Genomic DNA, 23,104 nt, shown 5'->3' on the forward strand with positions numbered 1-23,104 from the left:
TGGGAAAAGCCAAAGCTGAATAAGGATGTTACTGCTGTTACTCCTTGACAGCGTTGCCATTAGTCATTCAGCCACCCATTCATATCAGGAGCATGACCTTTAGAGGCATTTCAAGTCAAGTCAAGATAAGTAAGTCACATAAACCGAGCTTTCTGTCAGTAGTATGGAGAAACAGTGACTTTGACTTCTTATTTCCAAAAGAGAAAAAGGCAGAAGAGATTCTGGAATTTTCCAGTCTTTGTTGAAGGGGCTTTGTAAGTTAAAGAAGCTCAAATGCTAGAGCACACTGAGCTGCACTAGTTGTCAGTATGGGCTCGTTCTTTGCTCTCTGGTCAAACTGTCGAGCTGACAGAGTCAAACCATACGCTAGTATCTGACACCTTACGTTACACAGGACAGTGAAGGTACTGATCGGCTATTTATATCCAGCCAGATCAGGAACTATCTGAGAGGCAGAAAGAAGTAGCTGTCCAGAAGACGTAATAAATGTACTGTGGAGTCCGAGTGGACCTCCACGAGTCAAAAACAGTAATTTATCAAAACTCTGGCTAAACGAGCACAAACTTGCAGAGAAGTGATCATTTCAGCTTTGCATGCGGTCTGTCATGTGCAGTTTGTGTTAATCACAGCAAGCTTGTTAAGCTAATAGCTAAATGTTATGAACAAGCTAAATTTATGAGTAAAATAAATGCAGAGTAAGAAGTAATTTCCTCTTAACTGTCAATCACAGATAAATGACTTTGTTTTTCAGTTTAATCATATTTAAAGCTTGAGAAACCCCACTGTTAAAAGTTTTTAAGTTCCATAAATGCATCATGCTTCCAAAGTCAATGAGTAATTGTGTTAAATGTGATCTCAATTCTGAACAGAATAATCGTGATAATGATTTTTGCCATAATCGTGCAGCCCTAATAAATTACACTGCATTTCAAGCATACTTTGATTGTGATATTAATAAAGCAAAAAATGAAAGTATTTCGTCTCTGGTGCAGTACGTTATTGCAGAGTAGTTATATCAAATTAGGACAGGAGCTGTATTATACTGTATATCTTAAGCCAACAGGGTCCTTCTTAGTTGTGGCCCCAGGCAGTTATATATTAATAAAGCAGTATATAGTAATGTCAAGACCCAAATTGGCTGAAAAATACATTTTCTACACATAAGGTGAAAAAAATCCACTGCATTCAAAGAGATGCATTGGTAATGAAATTGTAACAAAATGAAAATGTCTTTGAAAACACTGAATTAGGAGTGAACACAGACAGACATACATTTTAGACTCAGAGCCTGTGTGTGTGTGTGTGTGAGAGAGAGAGAGAGAGCAACCTATAGTATGAATGTTTTTTTTCTACCCAGGGTCACTTTGCCTCGAGGTGACACCTGTGTTTTTATTTTTTTTTATTTTTCCAGGCACACACACCACTTAAGCTCTGAACCAATTTACCACAGACTGGGGAATGTAGAGAGAAGCTTGACAGAGTCACTCAAATCCCCGTCAGCACCATATTGGGGGCACAGTGAGAGAAAAACAAGGGTGAAGGAAAGAGAGGGAAGTGGTCTTGGTGGGGAGTGAAGGGGGGAGCAGAGCAAAAGAAATAGATCTGCATGGACAGAGAGAAAGAGACAGCAATGTGTTTCCATCCAGTATAAAAGTCACTTTACTTCCAAGCAAGAGTCGCAGGGCAAACAGCAAATGCATTACTTGATTGCTGTGTAAAATGCTATAGCAGTGAGAGATGTGACTACTCCCAGCAGTTTGCAACTAGATCCCAGCTCTGACAGAAAGCAAAGTTTTCAAAGCTGGGTCCAGAGGCACTGGCAAGTACATGTAGTTTACTTTTATGCAGCCATTAAACTGCATGGCTGAAAAATAGTGAAACAAATGGGGGCGGGCCAGTTTCAAATTCATATGTCGCTTTCTTACTATGTTTCGCACTGGCATCTGCCAGAGCTTTTAAAAAGCAGTGTTATGAACAGCAATGAAAGCGGAGTATGTAGCCGGAGAGCTCCAATAATTATGCTGTACCACCTGTTAACTCAACAAGGGACAAGCCAGAATGCCAAAATGGCTTCCCTGTCAACATTAGGGATCTGTTATTTACTTCAACAATAGAGAGAAATGGAGAGCAAGTGTGTATCAGACAGATAGGCGGAGATACAAAAACTGAATTTCCAAATAACACTGCAATTTCAATTGATTCACTTCTCAAATTTCAATTATCAATAAAGCCATATGCTCCAGGCTAGGCAACATGCGTCAAAAGCTAAAGCCGCGCGGCCAATCCAAGAGGCCCATTGTGGTGCTGCAGAGTAGAGCTCGCCACTGAAACGGCAAAGTGACAGGCAATGCCAGTGTTGTGACAAGCATGTCAAAATCTCTTAGGCATGAATAAGCACTCTCTTTCAGAAGAGATTATTTTGTTTTTGTCATGACAGAAATGGTGTGTCTTTATATGCGTGTGTGTGTGTGTGTGTGTGTGTGTGTGTGTGTGTGTGTGTGTACCTGTGTGCGTGTTTGTATGTGCACAGACTAATAAAAGGATGAGGAGGCAGTCTATGTTAGTGAGCTGAAGATAAAACAACAAAAAGCACAGTGTGCAGTAAAAGACTGGGATGTGTAGGTGGTTCAAGACAAAAACTATTCTAAGTGCTTCTGCAATTTTAATTACATAAAACATTAAAGATGCAGCTTATGTAATAAAAAATTTAATGTTTTAAAGACGTTGATACAATAGAACCAAACCAAAATTACCGCTGTGTGGTTGTATGCCTCCACCAATCAGTCAAATTCAAACAAAAAAGGTCACTATTCAATGACAACAAGCAACTATTTTTCATGTCAAAATTAACAAAGCAAGGCAAAATGTTCCCAAGGTTGTTTCTGAATTTTTATAAAGGTTTTTCTTAATACAGTACACACACCAACTGTGGAAAATGTTAGATCAGCCAAAGACAAAAAGAAACAAAAAGACTATTTACAGTTTGTATGTTATACATGTGGACATTTATAAAGGTTAAAGATCTTGAATGGATCATATTAAAGCATAAGACATACATAAATGATGAATAAAAAACACTAATTTTCTGTTTGATTATTTTCTATCATTTGCTTGCTAATGTGAACTTAGCTTGTGAGGAGGTATAAATAGCTAAATCCCAAATTTACAGTCAGACTGAGCTGATCTCACGCAGACATCTAATGCTGGGGGCAGCACAAAAGCCACATGCAGGAGATGGTCGACTATAGATGCTTAACAGCAGCCAGCTGCCTGCATATTGACAACAACTACTACACAAATCTGATTACCTATCAGGAAGCATGTCCCATCCCACCCTGACTAAGACTAAATTTCCACTTTTCCCTAAAATAAAATCCTGATGTAAGAAACATTTGTGCAAAACACACTTGTTTCTTACCATCAAGGGAGATTTTATCTCTTGCTGTCAATTTACTGCTTCCAGCAAGTGAAGCAGAGGGATTGTCATTGTCTTTGTGTTTGTAGTGTGGGACATCAAGTAAAAAACACTATCGAGTTTAAGCAGTTATATTACTGAAATTATTGCTTCAGTTATTTCCCAAGAACCTTTCTGGCTGCTCTTACAAAAAAAAACAAAAAAAAAAACAGAACAAACAACAACAAAAAACATGTTTTTCTACTCTGTAAAACCAAAGCAATACCATGTCCGTGGCTGATAGGAAAACACAATACATTTGCTGCAGTATCCTTGACAATGTCCCACTACCACAACAGCAGGAGACGTGCAGGGCCAAAGAGAGCTTTCTATTTTCATAGGAGAGACTGATGTTTATGAGGCAGGGGACCAGAGTCGGACCAAGGGACGCCTCTATCTGGGACAGGGCATCCATTTCATACAGCAAATACTTTCACCGTAATGAATCTGTGGGGAGAATATCAACTTAATGGAGTTAAGACCCACGTGACTGCTGTGGAGAGAAAATAAGAAGAAAGGTGTTGGGGGGGGACACAAAAAGAAAGATGGGGATAGCTGGACTGCTCATTAATAAGCCCACTGTAACAAATACAAGGCTGTCAGGGAGGCCTGGAGGGTATTAGGTAGCGGGGTGTGTGTGTGTATGTGTGTGTGTGTGTGTGTGTGTGTGTGTGTGTGTGTGGACATGTCACACCTTGTAGCCCAGGCTGACTTTAGTTCTTGTTAACCTAACAGAGTTGCACAGCAGCTTCTGATCCAATGTTATGTGACCTGCACAGCTTTACGCCCCTGCTCAAACAGTTTAGCTAAACTGTGAGCATTTATAAAACGTGTCACTGTGATGTAGACTGAATGGTGACGCTTTACAGGGTGCAGCAGAATGAAGGAGGTTAATATTACACCAGTTGAACAGTCAGCCATCACGCTTTAAGGTGGGCACACACTTTACAACTGGCTAAAACCTTCTAAGATTGAACAGGCCACACTTAATGACTATTCCCACCATCCTCCACAGATTTTTAGTCGCAGACAGCCAGGATGCAGCACACACCTAATGAATGATCAAACTCTGTGGAAAACACACTTAAAGACTGCCTGTAACAGCAGCAGACGAGCCTGTAAAACCCGTGAGATCATGCAAACTCTCACGTGTCCTTGTACTAAAACAAATAGGGATGGAACCAGCATGCGTTGTTTACACTGTGCATGTCTTACACTTCAATTTGTGCTGAAAATGACAAAAAAAAAAAAAAAGAAAAAAAAGGTGCAAAGTTTGGATGAAATCCTGCGTGGAGACGTGTGGACAATGTGAAACGCATCAGTCCTGTTGTGGTATGAGTTTGAATTAACACTAATGTTGCAGAGTCATTTATTCTCCTGGCGCAGTTCAATTGGTTTTTCCTCCACTTCAGTTGTCCAGTGCACTTTGACACTATATCATTCTTTAAACTTTATAGTTATCTTTTATTAACCGATATGTCTCCCTCGGGTGACATGTATGTGACATCATCAGTTGCCGAGTGGCGTCGTAAAAGTAAAGAAAAATGTCAGTGACTGGTTCTTAAGTCTTGAGATTATACCCTTTACATGTCACAGCCTACACAATTTTATCAGCCAACTGACAACAACACTCAGTCTTCAAGTCAAAATACCATTCAAAATCGGCACAGCAGCCCGTAAGTGTGTACTGACCTTTAATCACACAATATGATCAGTCATTTTACACCAAAACTATCAAAGAGCACAGTGCAGAGTTCAGTTTGTTATGTACAGTAGATTCTCCATTCACCTGACAAGTTATCCACAAGTCTCGACTTCTTAAATCAAAAAATCTTTGTCTATTGGGGCGCCCCGTAGCTGAGTGGTTATGGCGCAGTGCACCGTGTGCGTGATAGTGGATCAAGCCCGACCGCTGACATGTTGCAGGTCTCCCCTGCTCTCTGTCTCTTTCGCTCTGGCTGCCTTGCAACACAATCAAGGAATATTTCTAGAAAATTATTGGTTTTCGGATTAAAGTTAATTCTAATTTCATTTACTTCTTCCAGATTCTATAAACACCACACAACACTACTTCATTTAAAAAGCAGAGGACTAGTTTTGAGAGAATAACACCATAACAGCAGCATTGTGACACGCCTATAAAAGTACACAAGATATTGTAGGCATTTATTTCTACAGTGTACTGAGAAGAGAGCATAAAACAGAAAACAAAAACAAGATTAGGAACCTCCTGCAGCCAAAACATTTGCTTCTTGTTGTGACCCTACACAGCCTCTGTGTACACAACTAAAGCTGCAGGGCTGGAGCTCATGCCACAGTTGATCTTCCTTATGAAATGTGTGTGTTTGTGTGACAGAGTTAATGGTCTCAGTCACAGGAGGGATGGAGGGTTAGTGAGCAAAAAGATGGACAGCAGAGGCAGAGCACTGCCATGGCCTGCAGAGAGGGCAGAGATATGATGGACGTTGGCTCGGATTGCTAATGCAATAACCAAATCGGTCCCCGATCAAGCAAGGTTGATAAAGAGTAATCAGAATGGGAGAGGCGATGCTGGCTTAAAGGAAGGGAGAATACAAAGGAATGCACAGTCTTGTGAAAACTGTCAGAAATTTGTTAGCTGGGGTAATCCACTGGTTTCCAGTTTCAGGACTCCCCACCATGATCACAAGACAATTTAGAAATGATTAACAGCATAGAAATACAGTAAACACATATTTATGCAAAAAAAACAAACACACTCTTTGGCTGAACTGATCATGAACAGTAGACATCTCACCTGGGACAGGAGATTGCAAACAGACATCACTTTGTTGTCAGGGTTTATAAGGGGGGACCTAAAGGTTAGTGAAGCGAGCTCATAACCGGGAGGGATCGGCAGGATTAAAACTGGGTGGAAGAGATTACAAAGCACTGCCTGCCCCACCCTCAGTAACACCAAGCCCTTATCCAAGGAAGGTTACAGGTGTTAATGTTAACATGGGTATCCCAAAAAAGGCGTGGGCCCCTAAATAAATAAAGGTTTAAAAAAAAGGCAAAAGAGTTGGGCACAATGGGCTTAACAGATGAATGCCCTGTCCGGTTATTAAAGTATGATGTGTGCCAAAAGTGGGGTGAACCTATCAGTGGCCCCTGCAGTGGGTATTAGGCCATATATCATATATCTGCTGGGCAATACCTCTAACCCTAACCTATGATACCTTTAACCTAATATACTTTAAAACTGCATTTAATCCTCAATCAAGCAAAAAATAAAGGTGGCTTGACTATCATCTGCATGGACTTGGCCGCTGGCAGTTTTATCTGAATGTCATATGCAGCTGTTATATCCCTGCTTATCTAGCTGCACTAGCAGTTACCAGTCATATCTGAAAATTACCAGTCTGACCTTTAAAGTGATCCTGAATCATATCTTACCATAAGCAAAGAGATCATACTTACAGCTTTATATTTGCATTGTATTTGCTCAGGGTTTGTTAGGCACTTTCATTGGAGAGCCAGGCCCACTCAATTGTCCAACCGCCATCACTTTCTAACTCCTCTAATCTCTCTGCTAACTGACCTTGGGGACACTCACTGCTAATTTCTGTCTGGCAGATGGCAACACATCACCTGTCTGATCTGGGAGTTAGCAGCATCACAACCAAGAATCACCATCATGACACTTGTCCCTAATGAAATGGCCATAGCAGGATGCATTAAAGACCCCCCTGCTGAGTGCCTTGCACGACCCAGTGGAAACAGATGTCTCTTTGAACTGCCTTCGCTGGGAGCTTCCTACTCAGTGGGATGATGAAAGTGATTAATAATCCGTGTTAGTTCTTTTTCAAGTGATTTTAAAGGGAAGAGGTTGAAATCAAAGCCAGGGTCGGACGTGGGACGACTCACAGCCCAGCGCTCACCACAACACATCTCTGTATGTAACGCTAATTTCATAAATTATCAGAGTTTAGGCAACTAAAACTACTTGGTTAAGGTCATGAAAAGATGGCTGTCATGGCAAAAAGGAGCGGTCAAAGGACAAAATCTCATTTTAACAAATCAGCTCATACCATTACAAATGTCAAAGTGTTTCTGATGCCAAGAAATTTATTTCAAAAAAATATGATACACAGATCATCATGCCTGGTTATGTCTGGGGGGAAAAACATCAGTTAATGGGTGGCACTGCCTCTCTATTAAAGGTAGAATTTTATAGCATCATCTATTTGATGAGAGGAGATGTCATCTTTCACATGGTGAAAAAAATAAAAGCGACACCGTCAAGGAAAGCCCGTTTTATGGCTTTTGGCAATTATAATCTAAATGGGTTATTAGGTGTGAGTGCAGGTATCAGCCCATCAGTCTTTTTTATTGATAATGTGTCCCCTCTGAAGCCATTTGGGGTCACATAACTTCAACTTTGAAGCTGTTTATCAGTAAGTCATTCCAGAGACTGTGCTATAGCTTCAGTGCTAATTCTTTAGTAGAGCTTTTGTAGAATCGATCACTTAAGCTGGTTCAGAGTAATCTTCAAAGTGCTGCAATGAAAACAGATTTTAGGTTGCTGAAAAGGTGCAGTAATGAAAACCCCTTCATCCTGTTTTGGTTCCGTACACTGCTGTGCATCTTTCACTATTGTATCTATTTATTTGTGAATGTAACATTTTGTGTGTGGTTCTTCTTCTATTGTTAATCTAATGTTGTTCTGCTATGTGCACTCAGTGTTAACTAGAATGAATTAAAATACCAGCCTAAGAGACAGGGTGTAAATACCAAGAAGCCAGTGACAGGGCACAACAGAGAGCCCAATCCAGACGTTTACAGTCATCCATTTTACCCAATCACCACTCCTGCTTGTCACCAACAACAATCTCACTGCCACATGCTTTAGAGTACACCAGCTCTATCATGTCAGAAGCTACAACCTCCTTCAAGCTGCATCAAAGAGAATATCTGGTTACAAACACAGATGAGCAGTACTGCAGATCCTGTCGCCTCTGCAACTAGAGTATGTTTGTCTCTTCAGGTTTACAGCAGTTTGAACCATGAAACAGTCTCCCTTGCTTCTCCCTATTGCCTGAGGAAAAAATAAAATAAAAACTTAATTCAAAATGTAAAACCACAGGAGAGCTGCCCTCGCTGCTTGAAAAAAAACCATCTGTTCTTTAAGAAAAAAAAAACAAACATTAAAAAACAGTTAATTATGCAGCAAATAATATAAATAAAAACAAAGCAAAATGTTAAAAAGATACCAATAGTACTGGAATACAACTATGCACACTGCATGAGAGAGATGGCCTAACACAAGCTGCCTATGCATCACAGATTCAAAATAAAACAACTCTAAAGGCTGGTTTTGGCTTTTTGCATAATGTAACAACAAAACACAAACTCTGTAGTATTCTCATAATATGACCACAACAGCCAAGTGACTGGTACATCTGTCCTGTAGAAAAAGTTCATGTGGTCACCATCCGCCGTGCGGTTTATTTCAAAGGATCCCTGTCAATCAATGTGTAATCAATGTGTAAATAACTAGAATGTGGAACTTACAAAGCTCGACAGCCACAACAGACAAACTTCAGATGAGGAAAAATAGGAATGAAAAAAATGCTATTCTGCAACCTTGGGGCAAGAACAGCAAAGACAAGGTCACCTTTCATCTTAAAACAGCATTTGGTCAGATGTCGTGAGCGACCTGGAGGTGGAAAAGTGACAGAGGCGGATGTGAATGTGCACCAAATCAAAGCTTTGAGAATAAACAAAACCCTAAATAGACTCTGTAAGTCGGAGCCAGTAAATGAAGGTCAACACAACACAAATGTGGTTCCTCTTTCTGTTGCTATAGCAGAGAGTTCTGAACTGCCTATGCACAGTGAATCACAATAATCAAGGTATGATAAAATGAAAGCTTGCATAAGTGCTCACCAAATTTGAGACTATGACTTTGGCCATAGCCCTAAACTCAAGGAAACTGGCCTCCACAGTGGAGCTTTTACTGCAGGTTTATCAAATTTGAAAGCAAAGCTATTAAAAAGTGTTTTTTAAATCTGCAGCTGTAGGGACTCGTGAGATCCATTTTTGTCTGTGTGGGTTTTGGTGTCGGACTGAGAATATAAGTGAGATTTTTTTGCCATCTAGTATTTAATAAGTTTCTAGCTCCCAAAAATAGGCACCAAAACATATATAACAAAAAAAAAAAAAGACAGAAAGGAAACGAGAAAAAAATCAATATGTTCAAAAAGAGGAGAAAACGCTGTTTCATCTACTCTAAACACTGCAAGGGAACAGAAATATAGCACTCAGCGAGTGATGCCTGTGATCTGTTCAGTAATGTTGTGTTATCACTGTGGCAGATAGATTTTCTAGTATTTTTATGGTGACTTACTTGGTAATTATATATCAAAGTACTGGAGCACCTGGTCAGTTAAATACTGACACAAACTCGATTCACAGGGTAATGAGAAAGAGGCATCGAGGTGCCTCATTCTGCAGCAGCTCATTGGATGAGATACCCAGGCTTTAGTGTTCACATTTCACTGCACAGCCACTGAACCATTTCTCCGGTTCCTCTGCTGTTTAGGGTAAAAAAAAAAAAAAATGTGAATAATGACTCCAGAACAGCAGTGTGAGACAAACCTTCCAAAGATGTCTTTGTTCGTCAGGTGCAATAATTACTCCCCACTCACTCTCACACACACAAACACACACACACACACACACAATTCTCGTGACATCTGACTGATTTTCAGCATTTTCCATCTCCTGCTGGTTTGCATTCAGACATCTCGAGTTTAAGCCTAATGTACCGTCTGAACATCCCTAATGTGGATTAGTCATGCATGGTGGTGTCTGCCAGGAGCCCTTCTCTCCATAATGTGATATGACTAAAAATGTTATATGCCATGTTTGTTTGTGTGTGTAGGTGTGTGTCTGTGTTCTTATGCATGGCATGAATCCATGCACTCTATATAGCTATAGCTTTCCTTCACATTTTAACATCCACTCCACACCCTGAGGGATGATTAAAGAAACTTAATACTAGTCGAACCTGGAAACCTAAATTTAAAGAGGAGGAGATGCTGGCACATACCCGCGTGCCTGCTAGCAGTACTTGAAAGTGACTGCCAACCACTGCCAGCCACTAGTAAAAGGATAAACATGTAATAATGTTTGCGTTAAACTTAGTCCTACACTGCAAAAACTCAGCTATCTAAAAACAAGAAAAAAATTAAATAGGGGAAATATGACTTAAAATAAACTAAACTATCTGCCAAGAGAACCGGAAAAGTTCACTTGCCAAGATTTTTAAAAACAAGTAAAAATATCTAGCTTCAAGAACCCACAGATAGAAAGCAGTTTTATACTTGATCAAACAGCTTTATAATTCTGGTGATTTTAATTTCAACCATTAAGTTACTCAGAACCAGTATTATAATCTCAGCAACCAGCAACAAGTCTTATTAAGATAATGAAATTAAATAAAATTATGCACAGTGTGAATGAGGTTTTTATATCTACATAGGAGCGGACCCCCTGTCTCCACTGTCAAAGAAACAAAGACATGAAGAAATGGGACAGGACGAGGATAAATGTTGGTGTGGCCTTTTCCAGATGGAAATCCTTGATGCAATTTGTCCTATATTTATGGTAATCACTGTGAAATGGTCTGTTTAATATAACGTTTGAGAGCTTTGCTGTACGTTGCAATCTGCAAACCGCCAGTAGCTGCTACTAAATCTCACACATTGCACCTTTAAAGACAAAAAGCTTAAAACAAGAGACACCTGACACAAAAACTGCCCGGGAAGAAGAACAAACAGACAAAAACAAGTATCAACTACCTTGATTTAAAATATTTCATCTTAGATTTCTATTTTTAAATCGAAGTCATGATGACACGACTGGGCTCTCTGCATGATAATGCTGACTGCTGATGCTGAGAGTACTCTTTTGCTAATGAGTAATAGTCGGAGAGTGAACATTAATCTAATGATTTACTATAAATTACTTCATTATCCTGGTACTTACAAATTACCAACAGGCTACTGTGGATCACCAGTAGCCTGTTGGTAATTTGTAAGTACCAGAATAATGAAGTAGTAGAGGCAGAACAGCAGATTTATGACACAGATGTTTAAGTTCTTGGAGCACGCAACAGCCTGCTAGACATCTGCACACTGCTCTAACAGTGTTTACCTCCTGAGTGAAAAGTCGCCATTAAAATTCCACAATTAGGTCGATCATTTGATCAACATTTAGGGTGCCACTATAAATGATTTAGATGCCAGTGTCTGAATTAAGACCAACTGCCAAGTAAGCGTGCTAACTGGGACTGAGAGGAGCGTGATTACAGTAGCAGAGTACACAGAGGCGACGAATACAGCATCTGATAAAAATGCTTGTTGTCTGAGTGCCAGTGTCAGCGCTTAGCTATCGCTTCCCAAACAAACTTCACCCTGAGCCAGAGCTTTAGTGCCACACTACAAATGATTTCATTCTTTCATCTGGACTGGTAAGGTGGCTCACAGAAACGGCACAATATCCCCAGTGACTGATGCTTGTAACAGGTGGCGGCAGCTTTGTCTGTACAACTCTATTTCTGTTTAAATGTGTCGACATCAAACTAAAGTCAAAGCCCCTGCAGCCTTCAAACTGCTTCAGACTTCACCACACAGGTATCAGATCATCATCTGGGGGCAGTTTTCACCCACAAAAGGCATCCAAGTGTTAATCTGTAGACAGTCGGGTATAAAAGACAAACAGCCACTATGCAGCATCACTGTGTTGCAGCAGCAGTGCAAGAATGTGTAAATCTTCACAACCAAAAATGTTTGGTTACTTGATATCAGCTCATCTCAAATACAAACACACAAATACTAACATGCAACAATTTCTCTAATGAAACTGGAGTCATTTCATTCCAGCATACTGGTATCAAACATCTGAATTAATTCATGATTTAACATTACCTTTTTGCAACTACCTGGATTAAACCCCATTCAATATGTCATTAAAGGCACTGTATACAACATGCCAACTTCAACCAACCTCCGCCACATTAACGTTGAGACAAAAGCATAATTACTCTGAACCAACAAAAATCACAAAGGAAATTTAGCATTTTTGCCCAAAACACAGACATCATTGTTCCAACCAAAATGCTTTCAGAGTTTTCAGCCATGATAGATGGCACCACCTGCCACTAATCGCATTATGGATATGACATGCAAGCTTCTTAATTTATTTATTCATAATAATTCTAGCAAAATATTCCAGTAAATTGGACTTTGTAAACCTGCTGCTGCTGATGGTACCTTCAATTGCATGTTGGACTAAATCTTTTTTACAGTGTGGCCTCTGCAGTGTCAGTGTGTCATACCTCTGAAGAAGCAGTCCTTGCTGTGCACCACATAAATTCTTCTCCTCTCCAGGCAGGCGGCGCGGTAAACCTCGCAATGGTTCTCATAAAACCTGCCGTCTGAGCCGCACACCGGCACGAAGGAGGGCCGGCATTTTTCCTGGCAAACACACTCAGCACGGCCAGTTTCTGCCATCAGCACACACTGTCGACCCCGTCCACAGTAGGTCCTCCGACAGGGATCTTCATCTGCATCTGAAAGGGCTAGAAGAGCAGGAGAAACAGCTTATTTAAGAAAAGAGCAAAGGTAAACAAGTCAGTTCTTAAAATGTGTTATGTAAAATCCAGTCTTATAAGAGAGGAAGAGTAGTGATTTACATCCACACATTTTACTTGTCTTTATGACTCTGAAACAGAGCCACAAGAACAGGAACACGATTGGCTGAAATTGTCCACCTTAAAAATAAAATCTACCAGTCTCAGCAGTACAGAAAAAAGTATTGCATCCTTGCTGATTCATAACCAGCAGATTTACCTCATTTGAAAATTAAATAATGGTGTCCAAGTACTATAGAGTCAGTTGCAAAAATCTCTCATGAAAAAAGAACTGTGTGCACAGAAGCACCACACAAAAGCTGAAAATAAAATATCAAACTGTTCCCTAAACTGTAACCAGTCTGTCACCTTCACTCCCAAGAGTCAATCATCCAAAGTCTCAAAAGTTGAAGTGATCTCAAGTTAAACATTGCGTTCCACATAAAAGTACAACAAAGGAAACATGCTGTACCAATTTCAACAAGATGAATTACACAGTTTGCTCCAAAAATAAAAAATGCGTAAATTCAAGTCAAACACTTCCAGTCCTGATCACAGTTATAACACAGTGCTAACAAGGAGAATCCTTTTTTTAACAGAAAACCTAACTCCCTACACATAAAACAGCCAGGTGCCCTTATTAACACTTTCCAACCATTGTTCACACATTCAAGTGCAAATTTGTATACAAAACACCAAAAAGACGCACGTACATCAGAGCGTAGGTACACTTAAAACTCAAGAGCTCACACCTTCTGCCTTTCCTGTTCTAGTCTCCGTCAACACACACAGCTCACCATCCTCATAACAACAGCTGCATGTGCGAACTCCTGCCCTACAGAGACACGCATGCAGAAACGCACAGGGCAGCATCCCCATCAGAGCCACTCGCCACCTCGGACGTCTCGCTTCTTCCCCCTGATTTAATCTATCGGCACTTAAAGTAAGTCAAAAACCTGCTGATCCAGCCAGATGCTCCACCTTGCACTAAGCTTTCCATGAGCTTGACTAGGACCCCCCTCCTTGTTGTGACCTGATTGCTGGATTTATGGGCCCACTGGGAAATAAAAATTCTAAGCATACTTTATGTAAGGGACTGTTTGAGAGTTATTCGGTTTTGTTCCTCAGCCTCCCTAACCCCCTGAACTCCCACACAATACTCTCCATGCAGCTACACATTTAACAAAGATAAAATATAAAACCTTTGGTCTGTTTCTTTTTCCACCTGAGATGTTAACAAGTTCTGTTATTTGGAATCCAAGGCAAAGATGAAGGCTGGCTTCAGCACTGTGAGAAATAAGCTGCACCACATAACTAAACTAGACTAAGTGTCAAGGTAAAAGAGAAAAACAACTCTAAAAATAATGAAAAGGAAGCCACAATTCTAACAGCTTAACAATTAACCAAGTAAAACAAAATCTAATGTTGCCATTTTTTAGCTATGAGACACTGTGAGGACCATTTTACCATTTCAAGGAAATTAATTCATATCCCAAAGGAACTCAGTGGCCATTGTGTTGATGCTATTTGCTGGTTGAGTCGGTTAAGACGCTGAGAAAGGGTCAGCTCTATTATCCCTGTGTAGAACAAGGCTAAAAGCCAAAGCTCAACTTAAAAAGGCTCAGTTCAGACTTTTATAATCAAACGGCTGAAAACAGAAATTGAATTTGCCTCGAGTATAATAATATCTTAACTCTCAGCATATTCAATAATAGAGGTAATGCGCTGTTGCCTGAGGACAAAAGTCCCTTAATTACATAAAGGCGATTGCAGAGCCGACACGGAGGCACACAAATGCACGTGCACCAGCACCCTCCCACTCACTCTGAGGCATCAGTATGCAGGTAAACATACACTCGTGTGCTCTGACACCGTCTAATACACACACTCTGTGCTTGCAGACACACTGTCAAACAACAACACATAGATACTACTGAAATTATTAATCCATCCATCATTTTCTCAATTGACATAACCATTAATCAATTAACAGTATAAGTCATTCACTGTATCAAGCAAAACTGCCAGACCTCATCTTTAGTGCCTAGGAACCTGTAAACTGCTATGTTTTTAGTTACATTTAGCAGTTTATAAACTAAACAATTAATTAATAAAAAATAATCGATAGATTAGTTGATCATTTCAGCCCTACATGCAGTCTGACCTGACGTGGAAGCACCAACTGTTCCTTTGTCACAATTAAGCATTAGGAATCTGCTAAACAAAGCTCTGGGGTTGGGGTGTGCCAGACAAATACCCTGAGGGGAGTGAGGGTGGCAGGAGAGGAGGAAGGGAGTAAGACAGACTCAGTTTCATTTTATCCAGTTTACTAATTGTTCTGCATGTCTGGGTAAAGCATCTGTGGGAAATGCAAAACAGTCCGTCTCCCTTGCGACCTTGCTGTTCATGTCAAGGTTGGGAACGATTACAAGATCGTTTGTATTCTCCAAGCGTGGGAGATTAAACGCTTAGCTACAAACGTCCGGCAGCAGTTAGCCACCGGTGGCTGCTCTTACTTCTTCCTCCTTGTTTTCTCACTCCGTCTCTCCTTTCACTCCATCAACCCTCAGGCCCTTTTCCATTTTGCTCAGAGAAAAGAGGACATGAACAGCAGCCACTCAAGCAACAGAAACAATGGCACTAACAGTTATGTTAACAATACACAAGCTGTCTGACATTTAGTTAAGTCCTTGCACTCACGTTCATCCTCGCTCTAAGTCCTTTGTCTCGTGCTCTCTTGAACCATAATGGCTGCAATTGCGGCTTGCTTAAGAGGCTAAAAGTGTCGTTTGATAATCCTCCCTGTCTAAGCTGCCGGCAATGGTCCTTATAAATGCCTCTTACAAGTTCAAACACTAGGCAGTGCCAAAACAATGCCAGGCTGGATATCCGATGTCGAGTCGCACAGCCCATCACTAGCCCTGTCTCCGTCCTCAGTTGTTTTTCCTCTTTATTTTGTTGTGCATATTCACTCTTGTCCTTGTCAATACCCATTTGGTGCTGAGCTCTGTCTGGCTTCAGGGAAATTGAGACTGGGCATTACCCACTAGAATCAGAGATTTCCTGGACACGTTTTGCAAGAAACTGTGTTGATAATTGCATAGAAACATAAGAGATTTGTCCAAAGCATTAAGACCATTTTGTCTCATCTCTCTGACAGTTTTTGACAAAGATAAGTTTCCCCTTTCATTTCCTTTTATGCAAGCCAAAGTGGATGAGAGCACAACTGGAGGCACAGCAAACTGTCTGCCTGACTGACTGCCTTTTTATTTGTTAGATAATGCCACAATCTTTTCAGTCTCAGCTCTCACAGTGTTATTGTGATGAAGTCAATGGTAATTTGAAACCATATGCATTGCACTGCACGTTTACTAAAAGAAACCAGCACATACACAATGGAGAGAAAGAGTCAGAATATGTCACTTCACTCCGGAAGCAAAGTACTTTGTGTCTAAACCCTTGCTCCACTTAGCAACTAAAATACGCCTCAATATATTTATACCTGAGGCTAGACTCACACACTTTTTAAATCCCTTAAATGTTTAAAAGCAATCTCAACAAACTTTGTTTTGTTTTTAACTCAGCTCCACTGAGAGGGAGTTTGTTGTTTTTGATATGTTCCCCTCCGAGAGACAAGGGGACACACTGCCGAGCTTCTACTAATTAGACTGGAAGAACATTTGCCCTGCTGATGAGGGACTCGCTGCTTGTAGCTCCACTGTGTGATAAGACCCTGATCCAAGGAAACACAGAAGCTGTAGTCGCAGACACTGCAGGATCTCAGTATATGACATTTAGAGAAGCAGTGGACATTTTTGCCAGCAGACAGATTTTGTCAGATGCGGTTAAGCCCCAGAAGTTTCTCTATGTCACAGTGTGAGGACAGTTCTGTAGCAGATGTATGCACGTGTAGTGTGCGTATGGATACTTGTGTCTGTGCATATGCATTTTGTGTGCAGCTCAAGAAAAGCTCTGTCACATCTGCTGATCCTACAGATCATTCCATTTGCTCTGAAGCAGCTGTGGATAATTAAATTCAAAAATGCGCCGTCAAACATTGTCTCCCCTGTGCCGCATGGTCAGACAAAGGGCTTTTGACGTGCACACTGAACTGGAATATCAATGGCAAACAGCAGCCCTTGGTGCTAGGTGAGATATGCTGCAGCATACACACAAATAAGAACTGTACATTTTGCAGCATTGTACCCAAAATGATGTTCCTACTTGTGAGCAAGCAGATGATGGAAATTGGATGAGGACAATTGAGCAGAGATGGAATGTACTGCTGAGGTTTTTTTCTAGTTACCTGGATGTTTGAGCCACATCTTCTTGTACCATCTTCCTCTCTATTTTATTAGTATTACTTTTTCATTAAGAATTGACACTGCTTTAGGCAACACAACAAACAAGACAAAAAAGAAGGCCCGGCTGAGATATTGTGTCCTTTCTGACACACTCTGGACACTAGAGGTGACAGCAACACCACTACATGAAGTAACCTAAGTAAAAAATTACAATACAGTTAATATCAACTCGCTAACAGATCAATTTTTCTCCATTAAGTGCTGCTAATGACCTACTACCTCATGACCTGTTTCTTAATGGCAGGCTAGGCAATAGCCATAGTTCAGTCATTTCACCTGCACGCACACTAGGGGTGTAACAAAATATTGATACGCTTAAGTATCACAATATTACACTTTGTAATACTGCGTCGATTCTCAAAAACATAGTATTGATTTTTTATTAAAAGCTCACATGCCAAGTAGTGTTATGATGTTGGATGTTAGAGGGACTGTGACAAATGCAAATCCCTGTTCTGATTGCACAGTGCAGTTAGGGCTGAGCATAAAAATAATCCTGAATGTTTGCACGTTTACCCCATGCCTGCATAGATTTCCTCCAATGCTTTCACTGGCTTCTAAAAGCAAGGCCAATGGTAAGACTACAAGTACTCAGAGCTGATTAAGGGTAATTGTCGAGTCCCTTATTAACACATGCTTAATCAGCTTTCCCCCATCTTGAGGATTAGTTCGCTCTACCCCTCCCCTCCAGATTATTGATTGCAAAGAATGCAAATGATAAAGTAATCCAGTTGAATGAGGAGCTGGCTGCTGCGACTGAGGAAGGAGTTAAACTATGACAGTTATAGAGGTAAAACGCAGTGAAGGGGATGGTCGCTAATGTCATCAGTAGTAAATGAAAGCAGAGAAATAAACAGTCTAATAAAAAGGACAGACAGACAGAATGGAAATTAAGTCAATTATTACTTATAAAGTTCAGTATCACAAATCTCAAATTTGACTCCAGGGGCTTTATGACCTATTAAATTAATGGAGCATAAAGAAAAAAGCAAAGACAATTAGCAGAGATAATCCAAAGCAGTGAGCTGATGGCTGCAATGAAAATAGACACACTCACCATTAACAACAAATTCATTGACAAAAATGAATGAAAAAGTGCAGGGAAGCAAGAAAGGCTCTGCCTCCACACAGCAGGGATACTGGGTATGTGCCTCAGACAAAATGTCACTGGGCTCATCTGGCTGCTGCAGCTGATAGGCCTTTATTGATCCTCTGATCCTTGTCCATCTGCGGCCACTCCACTGAGAGGATCAGCTATCTGGAATGAAGACCTGAGAGAGTTGGGCTGCTGCTGCTGCTACATGGAACTCCCACATGATCCTCTACATAATAGACACCTGGGAGTTTCTTTAGGGGTTTGTGGGTAATTTTTTGTGATTAGTGAGAGGCTAGGTCACAGACCTAGGGCAGGCGCAGAAGATAAAATGTGAGATACAGTGCATAGTGCTCACTGTTGCAGTACCTGTATTCTCAGCACTACAGTGGATGTACCATATGTACTCACTCCAACTTGTCTTATAAAAATTTCAAATTTCAAAGGCTGTTTTCTTTATTACTGGCAAGTTGAAATTCTGCAACCAGAAGCGTGTTAAACCATCAACTGAGAGGCGGCAGATGATTCATGCCGTCTATGAATCACACACACGCACAGTTATGCACATATTCATTCATTCACTGGGTCATTCACAGGGTCGCAGTGAGGCATTCACTGAGCAGAAGGCACAAAAAGGTTGTTTACAGGTAGATCAATCACATTCATAACAGTTATGATTGAAAAGAGAAACGAAAAAACAGTAGAACTGATCTTTGTGGAGACCAGAGATGTTTTTACTTAGTTGTAAACACTGTATCGATAATCAACTGTTGTTGAATTGTTTTTGTTAGTGCATGTTCTTGGCTTTAGTTTAGGTCAGGAAGCTGTTAATAAGTCATTATTAATGGGGTTGTTATTTACAGGTCTGGTAAGAGTTTTCTGGAATTGACACCGCTGATTTTCCCTCTCTGAGGTGTGAAAAATAAAGTCTGTTTATTGGTACTTTAAGCTTTTTGGTGCAAGATCCTTGTTGATGAACTCTCCCAGGCCTGAATAAAGATCTCTGATTGTGCTATCACCTTACAACCACTCCTCTTCATTAGTTCCTTATTGATTCTGCATTGGTTGAGGCGCTTTTCTCAAAACAAGTGTTTATGCAAGAAAACAGCTAATTTTGATGTTTGGAGCATAGTTCAAACATCAAAATGTTTCTCTGGGCAACTTGTAGTAGAGGGCAGGAGACAAAGGCAAATAAAACCGAGATAGATGTACAGGTGAAAAGAGCTGGTGAACCATCTGGGATTACAAAGCTTTGACAAAACAGAGAAGCTGTGAGAACAGACTGAGCTGGAATTCACACCAGGCAAACATCAGTTAACCACTGTAACCACTGGTTACAGTGTGACAGGTATCAGTTTCTCACTCCACCCCCCTCAAGGGTCTGAAAATAATTTAAGAGGGTAGCAGTGTGGTAAGAAGTGATCATTGTTTGGTCTAACAGCTTGACAAACCGGATCAGCTCAAATCAAGGGTCATCACAAGTTCAGTAAGTGCCCCTCAGGGATTTCACTACAGTTCTACTGACTGGGCAATGTAAAATGATCTCCTCCCAGACCTGAATCAGGGCATCAGCAAGCTCCTGGACCGTCTGTGGTGGCGTCTGATGCACCGATACGTATTGTCCCATAGGTGTTCAATTGGATTTAGGTCAGGGGAACATGAGGCCCAGTCAATGGCATCAATGCCTTCTTCATCCAGGAACTGCCTGCACACACTGGCCACATGAGGCCGGGCATTGTCCTGCACAAGGAGGAACCCAGGGCCCACTGCACCAGTGTAAGGTCTGACAGTCGTTCTGAGGATTTCATCCCGGTACCTCACAGCAGTCAGGGTACCATTGGCTATGACATGGAGAACTGACCCACCACCAAACCGGTCATACTCGGTGACGTTAGAGGCAGCATAACGTTCACCACGGCGTCTCCAGACTCTTTCACACCTGTCACATGTGCTCAAGTGTAAACCTACTCTCATCTGTGAAGAGAATGTGCAACAGTGGTAGACCTGATAATTCTGGTGTTCTCTGGTGAATGCCAATTGAGCTGCACAGTGTTGGGCTGTGAGCACAGGTCGTACTAGAGGACGCTGGCCCCTCATGAAGTCTGTTTCTCGACAGTTTGGTCAGAAATATGCCCACCAGTAGCTGCTGGGGGTCATTTTGTAGGGCTCTTGCAGTGCTAATCCTGTTCCTCCTTGCACAAAGAGCAGATGCTGGACCTGCTGCTGGGTTGTTGCCCTTCTACGGCCCTGTCCAGCTCTCCTGGTGTAACAGCCAGTCTCCAGGTATCTTCTCCATGCTCTTGAGAGTGCACTGGAAGACACAGCAAACCTTTTTTGCAGCTGCACGTAAAGATGTGACATCTTGGAGTAACTGGACTGCCTGTGCAATCTGATTGGGCTGCAGGTACTGCCTCATGCTACCAGTAGTGACAAGAACACCAGCAAACCACAAAACCTGAGAAGAATCAGTCAGGAAGGATAAGGAGAGAGCATTTGTCTGTGGCCACCACATGCAAACCCATTCCCTTTTGGGGGTTTGTCTTGCTTTTGCCTCTCCATTGCACCCGTTGTCACTTTTATTTGCACCAAAGCAATTGAAACTGATTCACAATCACATGTGCTTCTTAAATGGACAGATTGATGTCCCTGAAGTTTAGATGCCTTGGTGTTAACACTGTGATGATCAAGTGCTCCCCTAATTTTTTGAGCTGTTTAGTTTTCAGCTGATTTAATTTAGTTAATTCTGTTCAGAACTTAATTAACTCTGGAGGTCCTGGGAGTCATATTTAGGGTTTTGATATCAACCCTTGGGTCCCTATATGGATGAATTATGTAAAGCCCTCCCGAGGGTTAAATTATATGTTAAGACACTAGGTCCACAGGCATACAGCAGTAATCCACGATAAACACAACCTAACTATGGATACCAATACCAGTATCAGGTATCGGGTCTGATACCACCATCTAGAACTTGTAAAAGTTCTAGATTACTATGCACTGATACCACTTAACAGCGCATTACATTAATCTCACGTGGCTGAGTCGTTCAGTAGACGGTGGAGAAGAAACTTCACTGGTTCATGGATATGTTGAGATTAGTGACCAATGCAAAAGTAAAGCTGACTGTGAGCTCTGATTCTCTGCTCTGTTGTGTGTGTGATTACCCCTCCCTCCCCATCTCACACAGACAGAAGGCTGCATTTTACAGAGACGTCAATATGTGCGACAAAACCAACAATAATGGAGAGAGTAAATCAGACACTTACTGAACAAGCTGAACACAACAGCATACTTGCAGAAATGCAATGTCGGAGTGCTAGCTACACACCATCTGCTCCAGAGGGATCGACGTTCTAGAGAATGTGGTGTCAGTACCGGTGTTTACATCTTCACATGCCTGTAGACTTAAGCCCCACAGTCCTATGATCTTCGACACAGAAAGGTGACTCATGCCATCTGCTATATTATTTACTGCAACACTTTTACAACTATGGCTACTGTGATACGAGCATGAGCATCAGTCCACTTCAGCAGCCACACTCATATTTTCACATTAATGTCAGCACAGCCAAGAATGAAATAAGCTCCCAAGTGTATTTTTCTGCGGTATGTTTCAGCAAGCATGTGAGTGTGCGGAATATGATCTCTGCTGGAAAAAATCCCTTCATCTCAGGAGTCTGTCGTGAACAAAGGAATAGTGTCTGAAAGGAAGAAATGTCCCTCCCCTGTCCTATATGGATGCATTTGGAACCATACTATCTCAATCTTCAAAGCCTAAATTAAATTTATTTCTGTCTGCAAATGTACATCCGAGAAAGAAAAGGGGTTGTGAATTCTTCTGCGCACTTCGGTGCCTGTAAAAATGCTTGTCTAGCCGTAGTTATAAGAGCTCCAAAATATGCTCACACAACCTGTTTATTATCAACAACATCTTAATACCTGTGATTTATCTTCAGCGTCATCTTGCTCTCACCTCTTGCTATTTATATCTCTCTCTACAGTCTATGCTGTGTTTCTGCTGACACCACACCAGCACCTCCCTCCCTGCTGGACTGTGGGAGAACAGAGACCAAGCGCCCCCGATGGCCTCACTCCCACAGCCAAGATGAATAATTGACCCCGCAAGGTGAAATGGTGCAGAGCTGAGGTCACAGAGGAGATCAAGAGGCCGCGTGGTCTCACACGCCTTGTAAAAGCTTCCTCTGCAGGGTGGTCTTTGGCCATGTAATGCTCCATTCACACAGAGACAGTGTGTGTGTGTGCTGTGAGGGGCAGAATATTACAGGCCACAACAGGAGGAAAACAATTCTCTCTCCTCGGTGTTGAAAAGGACTGGAGCATAACTCCATACTTGGTTCCAAAAAAAAAGAGAATTTATAATTTACTGAGTTTATTTGACCCTGGCTTTACGCTAAAATGAGTCACAAAACTGCACAGCACCCTTTTTAACGGATAAGGTTGATGTTGTTCTATTTTCTTCTTAAAGTCAACAAATCCAACTAAAAGACCAAAACCAAAGGTGTCTCTCCAACCTTCCT

General features: G+C 41.2%; 1 protein-coding gene across 2 annotated transcripts in view; it reads right to left on the reverse strand.

Annotated features, from left to right (window-relative positions):
- fstl4 (follistatin-like 4) overlaps nucleotides 1–23,104 on the reverse strand; it is a 215,047-nt gene that overhangs the window by 104,709 nt on the left and 87,234 nt on the right. For both annotated transcript variants that reach the window (XM_020611963.1, XM_020611962.1), the window contains exon 4: nucleotides 12,816–13,058. In XM_020611963.1, coding sequence (XP_020467619.1) covers nucleotides 12,816–13,058 — 243 coding nt within the window. The remainder of the gene's footprint in view (nucleotides 1–12,815; nucleotides 13,059–23,104) is intronic.

The sequence above is a fragment of the Monopterus albus genome, unplaced genomic scaffold, assembly GCF_001952655.1.
Source record: "Monopterus albus unplaced genomic scaffold, M_albus_1.0 scaffold119.1, whole genome shotgun sequence".
Taxonomy (NCBI): domain Eukaryota; kingdom Metazoa; phylum Chordata; class Actinopteri; order Synbranchiformes; family Synbranchidae; genus Monopterus; species Monopterus albus.